This window comes from Carettochelys insculpta, chromosome 21 (assembly GCF_033958435.1).
Source record: "Carettochelys insculpta isolate YL-2023 chromosome 21, ASM3395843v1, whole genome shotgun sequence".
Lineage (NCBI taxonomy): Eukaryota > Metazoa > Chordata > Testudines > Carettochelyidae > Carettochelys > Carettochelys insculpta.
This window is the reverse complement of record NC_134157.1, coordinates 16,156,586-16,175,850: the sequence shown is the minus strand read 5'-3', so window position 1 is coordinate 16,175,850 and position 19,265 is coordinate 16,156,586. Positions and strand designations below refer to the sequence as shown.

Here is a 19,265-nt window from a genome sequence, read left to right as displayed (position 1 = left end):
CAGCTGAAGTTTTGTCCCCAGTAATCTTAGGAGGCACCATCATCTCTCTCCACAGCATACACACTCATGCAGTGTTTCTTAACTCTTTTTTTTATAAAGTACCCCTTTTAAAAATAAAAATTCTGAGCACCCCCAGACTTCTCTCACATACCCCTTAGGGTGCGCGTACCACCGGTTGAGAACCATGGTCCTAGGGTAATCTGAGGTCTTGAAACAAGTGTCATTCGACCTTTCCAGATTACTGTCCCCTTTGCAGGAGTCAGAGTTGTTTTGCATCCCACCAAGTTACCCCTCGCTTAAAAACGACTTACTTACAAAAACATGCAAAAATCTCACAGAAGACCACTACTGCCAGCTTACTGGCTTTCTACCTTCTCATTATCAAATACATGAAGTGGAACAGAAATATTGTACTTACTCAGCGTAAGGCATATGAAGTAGTAGAAACAAATCATTGTCTGAATGAACTTTTAGATTGAAATGACTTCCCTAGCGTTTTTATGTAGCCTGTTGTAAAACTAGGCAAATCACTAGATGAGTTGAAGCACCCGCTGGAAGACCTTGGTGCACCCGTAAGGGTAAACATACCCCTGGTTGAGAAACACCGCACTAGCAGAATAAAACCACCAGCCTGTTTTTTCCACAAGATCCAGCCCAACCCTGCTCCTGCTGAGATCAGGGGAAGTTTTGACAGTGCCTTCAATAGCTGTAGGATCTGTGTTAGCCACAACCATGTCTGAGTTTGTTTGTTGTACAGATGGCATCAGCCATGCTGTGGATGCTACTTTAAAGGGTCATTTCAACCACTGACTCTGCTCTGGAAAGCAACTGGTCAGACTGAAGCAGTAGTGTCAAGCTTTTTTTTTTTTTTTTTTTTTTTTTACAGTAACTAGGGCTCCTCTCTTTGCCCAGAGAGAGAGACACCTAAAATTAAACATTCCCTTGAATTATAGTAAAGCACTGTCCTCTCTTAAGTACCGTTTCCTCTGATACCCAGTGAGAACTGTCCCAACAGAAGTACTTAAATACCCCAGAATAAATTATTTTTTCACTTCCCAACCAGAACAAAAAGTATCAAGCAAAATAATAAATTCAGTTTAAAGTTGTGATCAGAAGAGATGGGAGAAGGAGAATACTGTAGGGATCGGTGCTGAGACTACAGGGAACTGGATTTGGGGAATGATGCACACCCTACGGAAAAGAACCAAATCAGGAATGCAATCCGAGCACTCTTCACAGAGCCTGTTATATCAAAGAACCCGGTTCTGTAGTTCATCCTGCACAAAAGAGGTGAATGTGCATTTGATTTGATCCTGCACCACTGATATCAATGGGAGCTTCATCAGTGGGTGAACAGAAGCAAGATCAGAGCCTGTATGCCCAAGCAAAAAGCAAGTCTGATTCATGTTAATTATTTAAGAGCATTTTTTTCCCTGCCACAAAAATCCCAAAATTGCACCACTGAGAATCCAAGCCCTGCTCTAAAATAGACCCGGCAGCAGTTTAACAGTGCACAGCAATGGGGCAAACCAGGAAGTGACGAATAATTCAATGTGTTTGATTACACCTGCGGGATGTGGAAACCCTCTAAGTGTATCAGAGGGGTAGCCGTGTTAGTCTGGATCTGTAGCAGCAACGAAGGGTCCTGTGGCACCTTATAGACTAACAGAAAAGTTTAGAGCATGAGCTTTCGTGAAGAAGTGAATTAACACATCTGAAGAAGTGAGTTAACTCACGAAAGCTCATGCTCTAAACTTTTCTGTTAGTCTATAAGGTGCCACAGGACCCTTCGTTGCCTCTAAGTGTAGTGTACAGTAATAGCTCATTCAAACCCACAATGCTGTTATGTTGCCTTTTCTTCCTGCGCCAATAGTCACACTTTGCTCTCTGCTAAACCAGCATAACTCCAGAGTCAGCTGCAGAGCTCAGTGGAATGAGTCTGGGCGACTCTGGCATAGCAGAGAGCAGAATTTGGGTGTCAATATCCAAGATGCCAGGTTAGAGCTAATGTCACTTTTATCTGCTCTTTGTCTAGTGGCTCCAGGAGGCCTTTATGGTCAGTTTAAAAGAAAATCACCCGATCACAAGGCTCGCTATCGGACGCAACCGCTGCAAACAGAATGCAGCATCTAGCCAGACCAGTCGGAGGTCCATTTGTGAGCAATGGCTCTCCCAAGTGGCAGCAGCTTGGAACAAAAAACTTAAGCAGGGGAGAACAATGTGAGCAGAAGTGGGCTGGCTGTGCCCACGCTGCTGGGTGTAATGAATGCCCTGAGCCTGTGGGAGACTGCCTGCCTCGTGACCTGCCCAGAGGCTCAGGATGAGAGGGCAGGGTGGGAGGGGGGGGTATAAGGGTGCTATGGAAGTAGGAGAGAATTTCCACTGAGAGGGTTCATCTCACAAGGAGGACGCAGCCTAGACTGCTTCCCAGATGGGAGGCATCTCATGACTTGCAGGGAAAAGCATGCGACCTGCCTGCAGCAACAACATAGGTGGCTGCCAGCCACTTGCTTTTTGGCATGGACCTTAATGCTGATATTGGTGCAGGACGGAACAAGAGAGTCCGTCCCGCATATGTAGGGACAGACTCTGCAGCAGAGTCCATAGAGCACCTAATGAGGTTTAAGAGTAAAAATCCAAATATGGGCACCTGAGCAAGGGGACTGTACCAGTTATGTACATCACAGTTTACAGGGGCAGGACCAGCAACGTTCTGCTCAGCTCAAGGAATGTTACCCTCATTTCTGCTGAGTGTAAGAAATTCCTACTGCCCCTTCCCGGGGGAAAGAGTGAGGGGTAACAGGAAAAGGGAAAAAAAAATCCCTATGAAGAGAAGCTGAGGCGCTGATCTGGTTTAAGTCCTCTAGACACGGCAGCCGCTGCCTGCAGCTGTATTCAAAGCCACGTGGAGACTGTTTTTTACATGCATTAGGACCTGGTCCAAAATCCAGCCAAAGATTACGGGCGTCTCTCCATTAACCTTTGTGGCCTCCAGAACAGGTCTCTGGAAGGTTTGTTATTGCCTGAAGTTACCTTTGTGCTGTAATTTTTGCCACGTACAGTAATAGCTCATTAAAACCCACAGAACTTTGCTACACAGCAGTAATTCCCAAGCTCACTACACCTCATCTAAACCCCTACAGTAAAGCAACACCAAGGATCAATTAGTTCCTAACACAATCCATTCAGGCCTCTGCATTGGATCATACACCCCTACATTACCATAACACACCCTAAAATATCCGTACCGCAGTACAGCGCGTAACACTCGTAATGCCCAAAAAGCCAGACTTTAACCTGCTGGGGCCCCTTCACTCCAGCAGGACAAAGAACTGGTCCCATAGTGGTCTCTGGAAAGGGGGAAACCATCTCAGTTGGGGATGGGGGAGAAATTGCTCAGTGTTCCCAATTCCCTTTTCAGAAGCCACATATCTACACCGCACAGCTCCTGAGTTTCCATGATGGGTTCCTCTTCCCATTCATTCTCAGGATATCCTGCCAAGTGGAATCCTGGCCCACCACAAGTTCTCCGGCAAATCCCCCACGAGCGCCGGTGATGGGTAGGTAATACCAGCTTGTTGAGCAGCACTTGAAAACTCAGCTGAGATGAAAGTTCCAGACCTTTGGTGCTGGGTATAACCTGGGCTGGACAGGGAGCTAATCATGAGACGCTTCCTCCCTTTGAAACCTGCACCTTTCTAGCTGCCCTGTGCAATACTTACAGCCCGAGATTCCTCCCTTTGGGGATCTTCCAAGGTTATTTTGGAGGGCCAGGGGGTCACCTCTGGCGCCTTGGAATTGTAGATACCAGGGTGTTTGCAAAGCTCACCAAGGAACTGATAGAAGAGTTGATCAGTTTCACATCAGAACAGATTTCTGTTGTGCTTTAAAAGTTTCCATTCCAGGAGGACGTGGCTCCAAAGGTGGGCATCCAGAGGGAATCTACAGCGCCTCCCCCTCCAGAGTCCCTGTTAGCTTCTCCTCATCCGTTTGCTTCTGCTGCTGCTGGATTCTTGCATAGGAAATGGCATCCCCTCTGCGGAGAGAAGGGACAGCATGAGAACATAAGCTCCATGGTGCAGGACTGCTTGTTGTGTTTGTGTGCAGCACAAAGCACAGGGCATCCCTGATTCACAGTGGGGTATCCCAGTAGCACCAGGAGACAAAGAGTAAATAATCGCTATGGAGAAAAGCTCAATACTCAGAGGAGAATTGGGAATGACAGTGGGGGGGGGTCAGTTACAAGCTCCTTAGGTGCCTGAGCCTGCTCCCATTGGAATCCAAAGACACTATACTATGGACCTGGTCAGCTGCAGAATCTAAGTCCATCTCAACAGAGCCTGTTTTGTAACGGAGATGTGCAGTCATCTCAGCTGGGACAATTTAGCTTCACCACTGAAGTCTGGTCAGCAACGCAAAGCAGAGGTTCCCTAGAGCCTGGGCCCCCTCCAACTGCTCTGAGACATGAAAATGTGGGTTCTCATGGGGCTGTTGTCTCCGGCAGTGTTTGCTGCTCAGACGCCGGCTTAGCACCACGAGCAGCAGAACATGAAACCAACCAAGACTGTGAAAGTGAAGATGACCGGTACTTCCTTTGGGCTGCGGAACGCAAACGAATGGCATAAAAGGAGTTCAGAGGGGGTTTTAATGTTGTAAGGCGTTGTGAGTAATACCGGCAAGGAGATTGTGAAAAACACGCACAAGGTTCTAAACCCGAAAGGGTCCCTTTAAAAACTTGCTGATGTGTGTTGCAGGCTCCCATGGTGGGAGTTTAGGACTGAAAGGGTGGGTCCACATCACATGAGGTCTGAGCAGGTTAAAAAGGGCCAATTAACCTTGTAGGCTGCAGCCAGAAGAGAGACAGGGCTGGATAAAGCTTAACTGAAAAGTTGAAGCCAGCTGTGCTTGTACAAGAGGGCAATGAAGGAGGCAGCTCTGTAGTTACTCCCTAGAGGCAGGGAACTGGCTAGGGACAAAGAGGAGTCCTATGGGAGAGTAACTCCTATGATCCCACCCTGAGACTGCAAGAAGCCACTGGGAGCGAAGGATGCTCAATCTGGCAAACCCAGAGGCAGAGACAGAGACGTGAGGTAGAGCAGAGCTCAAGGAAACGGGGACAGTCTAAGTTTGAGTCATCCGGGACTGCAAGACAGAGCATCCCTGGACTGGAACTCCGAGTAGCTGGTTGTTCCCCTAGCAACCGCTGAGGAAGTGTCACTGCACCCAGCCTGACACAGCACACAGACAGCTTGTCCAGGGGCACCTGCACACCCTGGAAGGGGAGGACCAAACAGTGATATGGCCTGGGGCTGAGTCACAAAGAGGAAGACCCCCAAGTCCCAGACAGCACAGTATGAGCAAGGAAAGGCACGCCAGATGGGGCAAGAGCTAACCCCTGCCACTCAGCCACAAGGAGATGCCCCAGGGGCCAACATGCCTGATTATAAGGGCACACTGACCCTGGCTCTCCTAGGGCTGTTACATCAAAATAACTACCCGAGCGTCTACACAACGCAATGATTTCAAAATAGCAGTTGGCTTACTTCAAAATAGGTAAACCTCATTCTACAAGGCATAGTGCCTATTTAAAAAGAGGGGCTGTGCAGTCAGGGATAGGGGCTATTTTGAAATAAGCCGTAGTGCATCCAATGGCTGTATCTCAAAATAGGCTCTGAGGCTGTGGCCACACTTGGCCAAACCTCCGAAATGGCCATGCTAACGGCCAAATCGAAGAATGCTAATGAGGCGCTGAATTGAATATTCAGCGCTTCATCAGCATTCACACGCTTCCGGCTGCGGCGCTTCAAAAGCGCCGCTTTCGAATGTGGGCGGCTTGGCACGGCTACAAAGGATCCCGCACATTTGACCCCCTCCCATCCTTAATACAGAAGAAATAAGGGGATCTCAAAATGTGCAGGGTCCTTTCGAAAAGGACCCCTGTGTAGCCACGCCGAGCTGTGCGTGTTCGAAAGCAGTGCTTTCAAAGAGCCACAGCTGGAAGTGTGCGAAGGCTAACGAGGCGCTGAATATTCAGTTCAGCACCTCATTAGTATTCTTCAATTTGGCCATTAGCACAGCCATTTTGAAGGTTTGGCCAAGGCCTATGTGCGTAGACGCTCTATTTTGAAAGAGCTGAGGGCTATTTCGAAATGCATTTTGTGTGCAGCAGAGTCATTTCAGAATAAGCTGCTGTGGAGACAAAGGCCTGGTGTACTCAGAAAGATGTTCGCTCTCTTAAGATATCCTCTCCATGATGCCCTCTGAGCCCCACACCCTGCTGCTCAGATTAAAACAAGAAGTCCTATGGCGCCTTATAGACTAACAGACATTTTGGAGCATGAGCTTCCGTGGGCAAAGACCAGCGTCGTCAGATGCATGAGTGGGCTGTTCCAGAGGACGGTACTGTTTGCCTGATCCTTAACGGCTGCAGGTATCATCATACATCTGCGCCGCAGGGCCCGGACAGAGCACACACTGTCCAGCCACCCTGCAGCCCCGCTGAAGCCAACAGGCTGTGCTCTAGCAAGTCAGGGCCCAGGCCCCAGGGCCAGCCTCCCCCCGTGCTCTAGGTGAAATGAAGCACTTTCTCCCTTACTTTTTGCCCACCGCCGACAAGCCGTACAGCACTCCTGTTGCAAAAGCAATAGCATTGCCCAGCAGCGTGGTCAGCGTCAGACTGAGTATGACGGGAAACACCGCCATCCTGCAGAGAGAGAGAGAGAGAGAGAGAGAGAGTCAGCTGTGAAACAATCCCCACGGGCTCCCCTTGGTGCCTGTGTTGGAATTCCCACCCTGGTAGGTTTATTAAGGGTTCCTGTGACTCCGTGTCCACACAGGCGTTTCATTAGAGTTCAGAGGTGTTAACTGCACCCATCAGGTCAATGCCGTACAGCTACGAGCACTGCCCAAAATACTCGCATCGAAGCCAGGCCTGAAAGGCGGCTGCCTGTCCCAGTGTAGCTCCAAAGGAACAAAGACAAAGCTCTGACCAAGTTCTGAAGACCCGGCTGCCTCTAGGCTGGAGTAACTAAGCAACACTGGTTCCTGAACTTTCACCAGGGCTGCCCCCTGCCCCTGGTTTCCAGTGAATCTTACTTCTCTAATTCCCAAGCCTTGCATAAGGCAGAGCTGATATTTCCAGGGTCACTACCTTTAACCCAGCCAATTCTTCTCTCTCGTTTATTCTTTTATTCATGCTTGAAGCCTACGGCTCCTGCAATTGTTCAGACTCAGACTCCCAATTAAGGGTCCCCCAAATGCTGAGCTGGGAAAATGTCACAAGCAGTGAAATCTGGTGTGAAATAGGGTCTCCAGCTGCCCAGCTATGAAGAGAGAGCAGAGAGTGGTGGCTGTTGCCCAGGTGGCCAGCTCTGAAGGTGGTGTGGACCATGGGCAGCAGTGGAGAAGTAATGGTGGCACTTCAAATCCCACGCCGGCCTCGCTTTTCTGCTGCCACCGGTCAACACGGCAGGGCCGACAGCCACGGTACGAGGTGGAAGGGGGGTGGGGTCAATGGCAGAAGGGGTGGGGCCTAGGTCATTCAGCCCTCAGTGCTACTCAGAACGCAGTGCTGGGTCCCTCCCTCCCCTTCACAGCTGCAGCATTTCAAAGGGGCCCAGCGCTCCAGCCACCACTGCTGTCAAACTAGCAGCAGCAGTGGCTGAAGCTCCAGGCTCTGAGGAAACTGCCCACTTTGCACCCCCATCGGCAGGCCGGGGTGGACAGCACTACTCAGAGCTGGGTGCCCAGCCAGCAGCTGCATTTCTCTGGCCAGCCAGCTGTGACAGCAAAACAGAGAGATTGCTGCTGCCCGGCGCCCAGCTCTGATGGCAGCACAACCCACCAGCAGCAGCAAAAAAGTGAGGCTGGCAGTACCATAACCCCGAACAGGCCTGTGACCCCATTAGAGGCCGGGTCCCGAGTCTGAGCAATGCTTTGAAGAAATCACACCCTTTCCGTGCAACACATCCACAACACTGGCTACTTAGGCCACAACCAACCCAAGAGCATTGTGGGGACCCTCCACCATTTCAGTACACTCCAGGGCAGTGTGGGGCCCTATTACTACCAGCTGCGCGTGGCTTTGCTCCTCTCCCTCTGGAAGCAATGCGCCGGCTCAGTCACACCCTGGACTGACCTCGCTGCTAAGGGCTGAATTCTGCCGTCATTTCTGCTGAGTCCAGCACAGCCCCCTCCTCACAGGGATGGGCAGAACCAGAGCTCCTCCACCCACCGGCCTGGCAGAGCAGATGGGCTCACACATGGTGGGCAGTGACCAGCTGCTGCTCAGCCTCTTTCTCCAGAACCAAAGGAAAAGCAGGGCAAACGCTGCAAGCACAGTCCCTTCCCTGGGAGGGGGTATCTATGTGGTGCCCCTTCCTCAGGGCTTTGCCCCTCAGAGTGTCTGAGGGTCACCAACTGAAAAGGGTCCCGAAACGGAGGTAATTTCAAATCCTCCAGGGCAAGGATGGGCTGTTTCCTGGGTCTGCCCAGCTCAACTGTCTTTTACATATCAGAATTATAGAACACCAGAACTGGAAGGGAACTTAAGAGGTCATCCAGTCCAGCCCCCTGCCCTGCGGCAGGGCCAAACACCTTCTAGAGACCATCCCCATTAGCTATTTATCCAGCCTGCTCTTACATATCTCCAGTGATGGAGAGTCTACAACCTCCCTAGGCAATTTATCCCAGTGTTTAACCATCCTGACAGGACGTTCTTCCTAATGTCCAACCTAAACCTCCCTTGCTGCAGTTTAAGCCCATTGCTTCTTGTCCTAGCCTCAGAGGCCAAAGAGAACAATTTTCCTTCCTCCTCCTTGTAACAACCCTCTTTTACGTACTTGAAAACCGATATGTCCCCCTCGGTCTTCTTTTCTAAACTAAACAAGGCCAGTTCTTTCAGTCTTCCCTCATAATATTTCAATAAATAATACCTTAATACAAAACAATGCACTGATTTCGTTGGAGTCCCCCTGATTTACACCAGTGGGAGCAAGGGCAGAATCAGTCCTAGGATACCTCTACACTGCAGCAGGGACAGCACCTCCCCGCCTGAACAGAGAAGCTCAAGTTAAGAATACCAGTGTGGATGCTGCACCATTGGAAGAGGCTCGGGCCAAACACCCAAGTCCAAGCCTGCCTGACCCCCTGGGTCCAAGCTCAGGCAGCTACTCTGACCTGGTTGTAGGGCTGCAGTGTGGTAACAGACGGCAGAAACAAGGAGCAATGGTCTCAACGGCAGTGGGGGAGGTCTATGCTGGAGACTGGAAAAACTATTTCACTAGAAGAGCGGTGAAACTCTGGAATGTGTTACCTAGAGAGGTGGTGGAACCTCCGTCCCTAGAAGTCTTTAAGTCCTGGCTTGACAGAGCCCTGGCTGGGGTGCTTTTGTTGCGACTGGTCCTGCTTTCAGCAGGGGGTTGGACTGAGGTCTCTTCCAACCTATGAGTCTATGCTAATTCTACAATTCTGTTGAATAGGCCAGTCCGAGTGAAGCCAGTGTGTCTGGGCTGGGATCAGTGCTCCTAGTCAGGTAAGCACTTCGGCAGCCACCCAGGGGAGATTCATGTGCCGCCCATGGTTACCAGAGTGCTCAAAACACGTTTCTATTGGTGGTGTACATCTGCACGTGGCTTGGTGCTTGGAATAAAGTGTATTCCATCCACGGATGATAAAAACAGCAGGCGTACGGGCTGGGAGGCTGTCTTTCAGGCACAGTGTAGATATACTTCTAGAGTTCAAGGCCAAAAGAGACCACCGGCTCAGTCCATATGTCACAGGCCACCAACGCCATCCAGCACCTGCATACCAAACCCACTAAACGGTTTGTTCAATGCCTCAGCCAGCCCCCTCCCTCTGGAGCCGGCCAACTGTTCTTACCCACAGTAGAAGGCAGCTTTCTGCCAGGGCCGGAGCCTGTCTGCCCGCGCCGACACCGCGTTTGCAAACTCGATAAACTGGCAGCAGAACGGCGCTTCGCATAGAAACAGGATAAAGGCGTTTAACCTGCAGCACAAAACAAATGAGAGTCAAACTATCAGGGCATTCTGCAGGGGGGACTTGAGTCCCACGGCTGGGAATCCAGTCACACATCTGCCCGGAACCCAGACAGCTCCAGTTCTTTATGGGCTGCGCGATTCTATTACATGGGGTCAGACTTGGCTTCCTCCTCCGCTCCTGTGGCCAGCAGTCCCACTGAAGTGGGACTGCTCCTTTCAGACGGACCCCCATGGGGGCATGCAGCCAGCAGACTGCACCCTGCCATCCTGTGAGAGGGGAATGACCCTGGAGAACTGAGCTCAGCTGGGTGCGTTAGAGCTGCCACCAGCCTTCAGGGACACGGAGACGGAGGCTGGTGCTACCGAGGATGCTGCCCTGAGAGCCTGGTTCAGCAGGGGTGTAAATGGGGGAGTAAGTTACATGCAGGTCACAGGTTGGTCCAGACAGGGTGAAAATGCCCAGTCTACACCCACTCTCCTGATGCACACCTCCTCCACAAGTGGCACCTTACAGGGGGAGTCGGCAGTGCAGTGTACCACTTGGGCAGGTTAGCAGGGTTCCCTCTAATTTTTTCCATCCATCGGCGAAATAAATTTTGTTATGTGCACCCAGGTGTGTGCCGATGTGCACTACCAGTAGAAACACAGGCGGCCAGCTGTGGGAGCTCTGCTAATCAACTGGGCAGTGACTCTCTCCTGAGCAGTCACCCAAGTGCTCAGTTTACAGGGAACACTGGTCACCAGCATCCTCCACAGCAGCTTCTTCAAACCCCTCCCAGCCGAAGCCCTGCTGGGGAAACGCTGGGTAACTGCCGCGATTTGCACACAAGCCTTGTAGCATCAGATGCAGAAGCCTGTGATATCTGCAGCCAGGGGCACTTCAGGAAGGAAGGCTGACTTCTGGCAGGCAGGATGCGCCTGTTAGCCTTGATGAGGGTCTCCAACAGTCACAGGCAGCAAGATCAGGGAGGATCTGCACGCCAGGCTAACCCCAGCGCAGTGTTCCCTGTAAGCTGAGTGCGTGGGTGGTCACCCAGGTGAGAGACAGGGGCTGACCAGCTGATCAGCAGAGCACCCACAGCTGGCAACCTGTGTTTCTCTTGGTGGTGCACATCCCCCCATGCCTTGGTGCACATAACAAAATTTATCCCACCCCGGATGGAAAAAAATAGAGATTACTCTGCCCAGCAGCCTCACACCCCAGCAGGGGTGAGACCCTCCTGTCCACAGGACAGACTGTGCTCTCTTGCAGCCATGGGTGGTTTTTGCACAATGCGAGTGCCAAGTTCTTTGCCCATAAAGTGCCACTCTCTCGCCTGCCCTGCCAAATGGTTATTCAAAATTCCAGGCTGGAGCTATGAGAGAAGAACAACGTACTTACATCATCCACACGCCCGCTGCTATGTTCAGGGGATTGATGGTCACGCAGTTCCAAAGGCCAGCAAGTGCACAGGCTTAAAAGCAAAGAGACTGATTTGAATGTGTGAAAAATAAACCACTAAGCGCAGAGAGGTAGCGGAGCATTTGGGTGGATAGGGCGCTGGTCTGGAATAGTGGGTTGGAGTACTGGCTCTGCCACTGACCTACTGTATGCCCTTGGGCAAGTCTCTGCACCAATGCTTTCCTTAATCATCCTGTATTAAACTCACCAGGTCAGAGACGTTCTCTCATTACTTACATGTACAGCACCTAGCACAATAGGGCTCTAAATCCCATTGGCACCTGTAGCCACTACTGAGCCACAAATGACAGCATATACCATTCCACGCTAAAGGGTGGAGAGAAGGGCTAGAATGATTGGGAATCAAGTGATGGGCTTTATTCCCAACATGGGTATGGCAGGAACACAGGGGTGCCTTTGCCTCAGGCCACTCATCCTTTAGGCTTGTTTCTCCCTGGACACCCAGGGTTACACAGAACCCCGTGTGTTTGCTTTTAAATTAAGTCCATTTAAGGCAGCTTCTGTTTTCATTTACTGAAAAATGTTGAGGGAGGTGTAACCAACCCCAGGGTACATAACAAGCTACCTGCTGGCAGAAGGGCCTTCCGACAGCAGCATCTTTTGCAAGGCGTGAACAGTTACACTAAAAAAGCAGCCGCAGTCTGCAGTGAACCGAGAGCAGAATCAACAAATGGGCCAAATTCTGCCCTCCTCAACAGCACTGTAAATTCAGAGCACCTTCTCCAGAGCTATAGAGATTTACACAGAGATACTCTGGGCCATGGAACCCAGCACAGAACCCGGCCTTCTTCCTTCAGATATGGAAGCAGATGTTTGATAGAGCCTCAGCATAACACAGGAGGCCTTGAGTGTATAATGCCAGAAAAGGGAGCCGCCCGCAGTTGGCGAGCCCAGAGTGCATGCATTTACCTCGCTGCTCATTAAACTTGCAAAAGGTGCCCTGCATTCGATACAGCCAGGCTGCTCAATTAACAATAAGAAGATACCATTATGCCCAGTGTAACCAGAGCCCCAGTGTTGGAGGAGGGGCCACCTGTGTGTAAGTCACAGCCAGCTGCTGGCTCAGTAAGAAATAAGGCTTCACAAAACTCCCACTAAAATAGGGTCTCTTAAGGTTAATACAGGGGCCGCTATTTTTTTCAGCTGAAGCTACGCTAACAACTGGCATCTCTCTGGATTTGCAAGCTGTGAACTACTCAACGTTAAGGATTTCCAAAGGTGAGAGTGCACAGGGGTCACTGTCTTGCCTGGGGGGTATCAAGGGCATTTCTGACTCATCTTAAAAACCAGAGAGAAATGTGGGGGAGTGTTTAAAGCAATAATTGATGAACCCCCACAGCCCACTTAGGATGGAATTAGCACTTTTCACAGATGGGGAAACCGAGGCCCAGAGCGGCAAAGCGACTTGCTCAAATTCAGAGAGTTGGTATCACACAGGCAGTCAGGACCTCCCATGCTTGACAACGGAGCCCAGCCTTTGGGAAACACTAAGGAGTGCAATTTTCTAAACAGGGCCATTAGAGGTATTTGAAGGAGACTAATACAATCCAAAGTAATGAGGAGTCAGTGCAAGAGGTCAGCCAGGGAGCAGAGTAGTCAAAGGAGAAATAACAACAGCTCTGATCTAGTGCCGCACATCCTACACCTCAGTGTGCTTTACGGTAGAGATCAGGATCATTATCCTTATTCCACAGATGGGGAAACTGAGGCACAGAGCAGGGGCATGACTTCCCCAAAGTCACCCACCAAACCAGTGGCAGAACCAGGCACAGATGCCAGGTCCCATGAGTCCCAGTTCAGCACCCTCTCTCCTAAGGATACAAGAAGTAACAAGAAACGGAAACAACCTGAAGGGTTCAGGAGAGGTCTTGTCCAAGGCTTCCTAAGCTATCTGCTGGAGGAGCATATGTGTGCTCCGCTGCAAGCAGGCTAGGCTAGCAGGGCCAGCTGCTGACACAAATACAGAGCAAGACAGCTGCGCTGCTTGTCCTTGATACACCTTAGCAGATAAAAGTACCAGCTTGGCAGCAGTGGAGGTGGACAAAGTTAAATCCAGGGCTTCACACCGCCCCTAAGAGAGTGCATGATTACCCTAAGCAGGAACCACTTTCCAGTCACGTAGCATCTGTCATTCCAAAGCCCATTCAAAGCGACAGGCTGGTTATATTGGGGGAATCACTGCACCCACCACGGAAACACAGCCACCTCTGGGGTGGAACACGGCAGCTGATACTCACCCCTCACAGCAGCGCTGCACAAGGGCAGGAAGTTTAGAGAGATCCCACATTCAGAGGAAGCCACAGAGAGAAGTGAGAGGGCAGAATGCCAGAACTGGAGCAGAAATTTGGCCTAGGCACTGGAGTTAACAACTTCCGGGCGTACAGTTAAAAACAATTAGGATTTGGGGGTCCTCATTATGAGCCAGTGAACACCCTTCAAACAAACCTGACTGCACAATGCCTCTATACCAGGGCGGGCAAGTTCCCGCCCCAGAGCCTTTAATCCAACCCGTGCCCCTACAGCAGCAGCGTGGGGACAGCTTTGTGTCCTGCTCCGCCCCAGCAAAATCTCTCAGCTCCTATTGGCTGGAAACTGGACAATGGGAGCTGAGAGATTTTGCTGGGGGCAGGGCACCATGGGAAGCCCTTCCCCCCGCAGTACAGAGAGCCACATGGAACAGCCGGCAGGCTCAGGCTGTTGGCAAGCAGGGAACCCGGCCTCAGAGCACTACCAGCAAGGAGCTGCTTATGCAAATACCTCCCCTCCAGAACCCGTCTCTGGCTCCCACCCCACCCACTGGAACCCCAACTTGCTCCCATACCCTAAGCCCCCTCCTACACCCTTTCCCCAGGCCAGCATCCTCTCCTGCACCCAGACCCCTCCCAGATCCTGCACCCCAATCCCCTGTGCCAGGTCACAACCCCCCTTCTCCCAAGCACCCCCAGATCTCACACCCCCTCTCCTGCACCCCAGGCCCTACCTTGATCTCCCTTCTGCACCCAGCCTCCATCCCAAACCCCGCACCTCCACATACACAAGTGCAGCCCTTGACTGCTTGCCAAAATCTTGGAGTGCGGCTCACCCCTGCTTGATATGATCCTCAGCTCAGTGAGAGATTGTCTTAACCCTCCACATACCAGCTTCAGCGACCACCAAACCCTCCAGCTCCTGAAACTCCTGATAGCAACAAACGCACGATGAATCATCATTGGATTTGTACAGGCTCTGGCACTTGTCCCCTGGCCCCAGAGGGCACGATTAACACTGCTTTCCGCTTCTGCAAAGTCACCCCGAGCACACTGCACTGTCCTTATCCTACTGGATTCTTACCCACACCTTTCATAGCAGCCGAAAGGGACCGGCCTGCTGTCAGTCAAGACTTCTTTTCCAGTTCAAGGCCACAGAGGAGCTCTTCGGTGGGGAACAAGTCTCGCGCTCGGTCATTTCATTTGCTGAATTGCAAAGGAGCAACAGGGAGCGTGGCATTCCGGTGAACACTTCCCAGCAGAAGCCAATGCTCTGGAGTTCACAGCATCATAGGACTGGGAGGGCCCTCAAGAGCTCCTCAGAGCAGGACTAAGTACAGGCTGACCCTGTCTAGTCAGATACTCTCATCCAGCAACATCCGTAATCCAGCATGACTTTAGTTAGCCTGACAGCCACATGTCATGGGTGTAGCCAAGTTTCCCGTGGTCCCATAAAGTCTGTTTCCAGCCACCAGTCCTGGCTCTCAGTGTTCTGTGCTGGTATTTAGCTGTAATTTACCCCTACAGGAAGCAGTGGAAGTGTTGGTGATGTGCTAGACAATATTGACCTCCCATGGTCTGGCAAATTCTCTGATCTGGCACCGGTCAGGTCCTGAGGGCGCTGGACGAGAGAGGTTCAATCGGTATTATCAAGACCATCCTAGACAGGTGTTTGTGGAAGCTGCTCTTAAAAAGCTCTTCTGCTGGGGAGTCGGGGACCCGGCGGAAGGCAGCAGCAGGAGTCCGACACACCCCTGCCCATGCACCGTGGTGACAAAGTGACCCAGGAGTCTGGTCTTCTCCCTCACCAACTCCCACTCCCGTGGCAGGAGCACCCCAGCCCCAACATGCTCCCCCAAGCCATGCCTCGCTCAGGGGAGCGGAGCAGGCCAGGGCCAGTCTGGGGGGCTGTGTTTCCTGCCACCACGGTGAAGCAGAGCAACCCAGCTGGAGGATGGCTGCAGAGTGCAATGGGCTTGCATGCACGGTGCCCAACCCCTGCTGCCAGCCCTGGGCCCCCACCTCAGTAATCCCCCAGGCTGCCCCGGGCCCCATGACTAACATCAATTTGAGGGGCCATCCACCCATTGGAGGGTTGAGGCAGGCGCTGCAGAGCTCCCCAGAGCACAGGGCCTGGGGCGGCTGCCCTGATCCATCCTACGGACAGGACAGATCTGGGCGCAAGCTCTGGGTGGTCCTCACCTCACGTGGCTTTAGGGAAGCAACAGCACGTTCCTGCAGCGCCCAAGCAGAGGCACAAGCACTGCCGGGCAGCTCTGCCTGCCTTCCCCGCCTGCAGGCGCCACCCCCGCAGCTCCCATTGGCCATGCTGCTTAGACAATGGGAGCTGAAGAGCCAGCACGCAAAGCCCCACTAGCCACCCTTGCACCAGGGCCCCTATTCGATTGGGTATTCCATTCCAAACCTGCACACCTGGCAACCACACTTCGACACCGTCAAACTTCACCAACACTTCCACTGCTTCCTGGGCTCTGAGAAGCCATTTAGGGGTAAATTACAGCTAAATACCAGCACAGAACACTGACAGCCAGGACCGGTGGCTGGAAACAAACTTTATGGGACCACGGGAAACTTGGCCACACCCATGACACGTGGGTGCCAAGCTAACTAAAAGCATTGTCAGCACGTGGGGTTCAGAGAATCGTCCCTTCCGTTACCTGCCTTTAATTTTTGCCACTGCTTGCCCAGGAATCACTCACCATCCTAATTTCCCTGCTCAGCAAAATCACCAGGAAAACAATCTAGCAGGTGTAGCCAGGGATTTTCCTGGCCTTTCTGGTTTGTTTGGAACACAATTACTGAGCACAAGAAGCTGATCACAACTCTCGCCACACCTGATGTTTGTCAGACAGCCCCAGCATCTAGAATCCAGTCACAGGTGAGCGTCGCAGCTTGGACTTTTTTAAACCCGCTATGTTTCCAGCCCCTCTGATTCAGAAAAAATTGGCAAGGTGACCCGAGTGGGCCCTAAAAGCTCAGAAACGAGAAGATAAAGGAAAAGATCCCAAATGTCTTGTTTCCTCCCAATTCCATAACTTCTAAACCACACTCATGATCCCCAGCCCTAACTGCATACCTGGGGCTGGAGCTGCTGGCAGAGCTCTGTGCCCCAGCTACCTCCTGGCCTTGGGGCTGCCAAGGTTCCCCTGGCCACGGCTGGTCCCCATGGCTGGAACTGCCAGGCTTCGTCCAGCTAAGTCCTCGAGGCTGGAGCTGCCAGCAGAATTCTACATCCTGACCAGTTCCCACAGCCCAGGCTGTCGGGACTTCAGCTGCTGGGCTTCCTCCAGCCCCTGCCAGATCCTCGAGGATGGAGCCGCCAGCAAGCCCCTGTCTTGGCAACTAGGGGACAAAGGGAAGGGCCTGGCTAGTGCTCCACAACAGCTGTCCCAGTCAGCTCTGTACCCTCAGCATATCTGTGGCCCCAACCATCCCTTCCTAAAAACCCCAGCTCACCAAGGACTGCCCGCTGCCACTGAAGCTATCGCGGCTGGAGTGGAAGCCTCCAGGTAGCCGTGGTAGCACGGAGCTTGTGAGGTCGGTTCCTACCCACTCAGCCCTGGAGAGACTCTTCCGGATATCCTGCTGGGATAGTATGTAAGGTAGAGAGAGCTTTGCAAGGAGCACTGTACACCAAGGTGAATTTCACCCAGTCTGAGCAACTCTGGTACATCCTGTCCCCGCCCCAGAAACACAACTGCTCCCATGTACCTCAGCTGTGCGGTGAATTCTGAAGCCCCAGCCTCACCCCAGCCCATTCTCAGGTTAAGGGACATGTTCTTTTGTACTAAACTAGAAAGGCCAGTATCACAAACAAACAAAGAGGCAAACAAAAGAACAACCCTGCCACCCTCTACGGCAGAACACAAGGTCTGCTGGACCAAGGCCATTGCCCTGTACGTTGGTCTCCAGAACAAGAACCGAGTGAGGAGGGGGAGTTGGAGAAAGGGAAGGGAGGAGATGAAACAGCAGCACAGTGAACAGATGAAAAGCACACGTCCTTCCAAGAGAGGCTCCCGCTTCCCCAGGAGCCACAGGCCACATGCAGGAACAGACTCCAGGTGGAATTCTCTGGCCTGCGCTAGGTCAGAGTAGAAAATCCTGACTGTCTCTTCTGGTTTTGAGACCTGTCCCTCTTGTCAAGCCATGTAGCAGCACAACCCTCCCCAGTACAAAGATCTCTGGTGGAACTGCCTCAACTTCCCACTCTGCAGAGATTAATTTCAGCGGCACAATTTCACACGCTGGCACAGAGCTCCCCTGCAGCAAGCCCTCTCCCTTCTGCAGGTTTCAAAGATAAAAGCCCTAATTTTACAAAACGGCTCAATAGTGTCCTTTTGGGGCCTCAGTTTAGGGGTTACTAGTAACACACATGCACTGTGGAACCAGGAGATCAGAGAGGAAAACAAGCAGCGGAAACACACAAGCACCAACAGAGCAACAGCAACAATGAACCAAACTCCCCAGCCTGCAAACTGCACACCGATGGCTTTGCCCAGGCACGAGCCCCATTGACACCCAAGTGCCCTCCACCTGCCTGCTACACATAGCAGGATAGGGACCTCACCCCTGGCTTCCCTTGCCTCCGAGGAGCCCTTCACCTGAAGGGGACGGTCGGTCACAACTTGGCCCAGGGTAACAATTGGCACACGGAAGGATGCTCCGCCACTGGCATCCCAAAGTGCTCCGTGGGGAGGCCCAGGCAGGTTAAATCAAAGCGCACACGCAGTGCAGGCGCCCGGTTAAAACTGCTCCGGTTCCCGCAGCGAGACAATGCGCTTCTGGATCTTTGCCTGCGATTAGGCACACAGGGGGAGAGACAGAGAACCGCTGCTATGACCGGAGCACTTTCGCCACCAGACTCCGGCCCACGGGCACAGAGCAGCATCCAGGACGGCCCATCCCCAGGGGGTTATTCCAGGGGCACCTGGCAACCAGGCCCTCAGAGCTACTTACACACGCCCCCGACGACCCCGGCGGTCCTGCACAGCCACTTGTACCACCAGGTCATGCCGTCATCAGCCGAGGAGGCAGCTGGGGCCGGGGCTGCTTGTTGGAACTGATGCTCCTGGGAGCTCATCGTGTGCCCCCTCCTTAGGGCTTAGGGGCAGCCCCCCCACCCCACTTTGCACCTGAGCCCCTGCAGAGGGGACACCCCTCAGACAGCTCCAGAGCCAGTGACAGCTCCTCACACCCGGCCTGCAGCTGGGCCCCTCGTCACCGCCCCGTGGAGCCAGCCTGGCCCCGGACAGCTGCCCTGTTCCTGCTGACAATGGACAGCCTCTGCCCCCAGCACCAGCAGCTTCCACGTCTCCCTGCGCGTTGCGTTGTGGGTCCCCTCCCTTCTCAGAGGGAGGGCTCTGATGTCACTCCCCATTAAATAGCTCAGGGGGCGGGGCCCTGCCTGGCCACGGCGAGGGGCAGCCGCTGGCTGAGGGGTGCTGGAGCTTGTGGCTGTTGTGTGTGTGTGTGTGTGCGCGTGCGCGTGCGCGTGCGCGTGCAAGGGCCTGTGCACGCGTGTGAGGCGGCGGGTGCGTG

The 19,265-nt window shown here is 52.6% G+C and overlaps 1 protein-coding gene across 1 annotated transcript; it reads right to left on the bottom strand.

Moving 5' to 3' along the window:
* Positions 1–853: 853 nt before the first annotated feature.
* On the bottom strand, positions 854–18,947 carry CACFD1 (calcium channel flower domain containing 1). Its single transcript, XM_075015278.1, has 5 exons — positions 18,684–18,947; positions 11,380–11,452; positions 9,880–10,005; positions 6,596–6,703; positions 854–4,036 (listed from the first exon to the last, which is right to left on the bottom strand). The coding sequence occupies exons 1-5, from the start codon at positions 18,805–18,807 to the stop codon at positions 3,943–3,945; spliced, it is 525 nt and encodes a 174-aa protein (XP_074871379.1). The 5' UTR covers positions 18,808–18,947; the 3' UTR covers positions 854–3,942.
* Between the last annotated feature and the right edge of the window lie 318 nt (positions 18,948–19,265).

What these genes read in the sequence shown, in the direction of transcription:
- CACFD1 (XM_075015278.1), bottom strand. Translation starts at nt 18,807, where the DNA reads ATGAGCTCCCAGGAGCATCAGTTCCAACAAGCAGCCCCGGCCCCAGCT. An exon ending in AAAGCTGCCTTCTACTGTGG is followed by an intron (nt 6,704 to 9,879) that starts GTAAGAACAGTT and finishes CTCTCTCTGCAG; the next exon opens with GATGGCGGTGTTTCCCGTCA. An exon ending in TTGTCGGCGGTGGGCAAAAA is followed by an intron (nt 4,037 to 6,595) that starts GTAAGGGAGAAA and finishes TTCTCTCCGCAG; the next exon opens with AGGGGATGCCATTTCCTATG.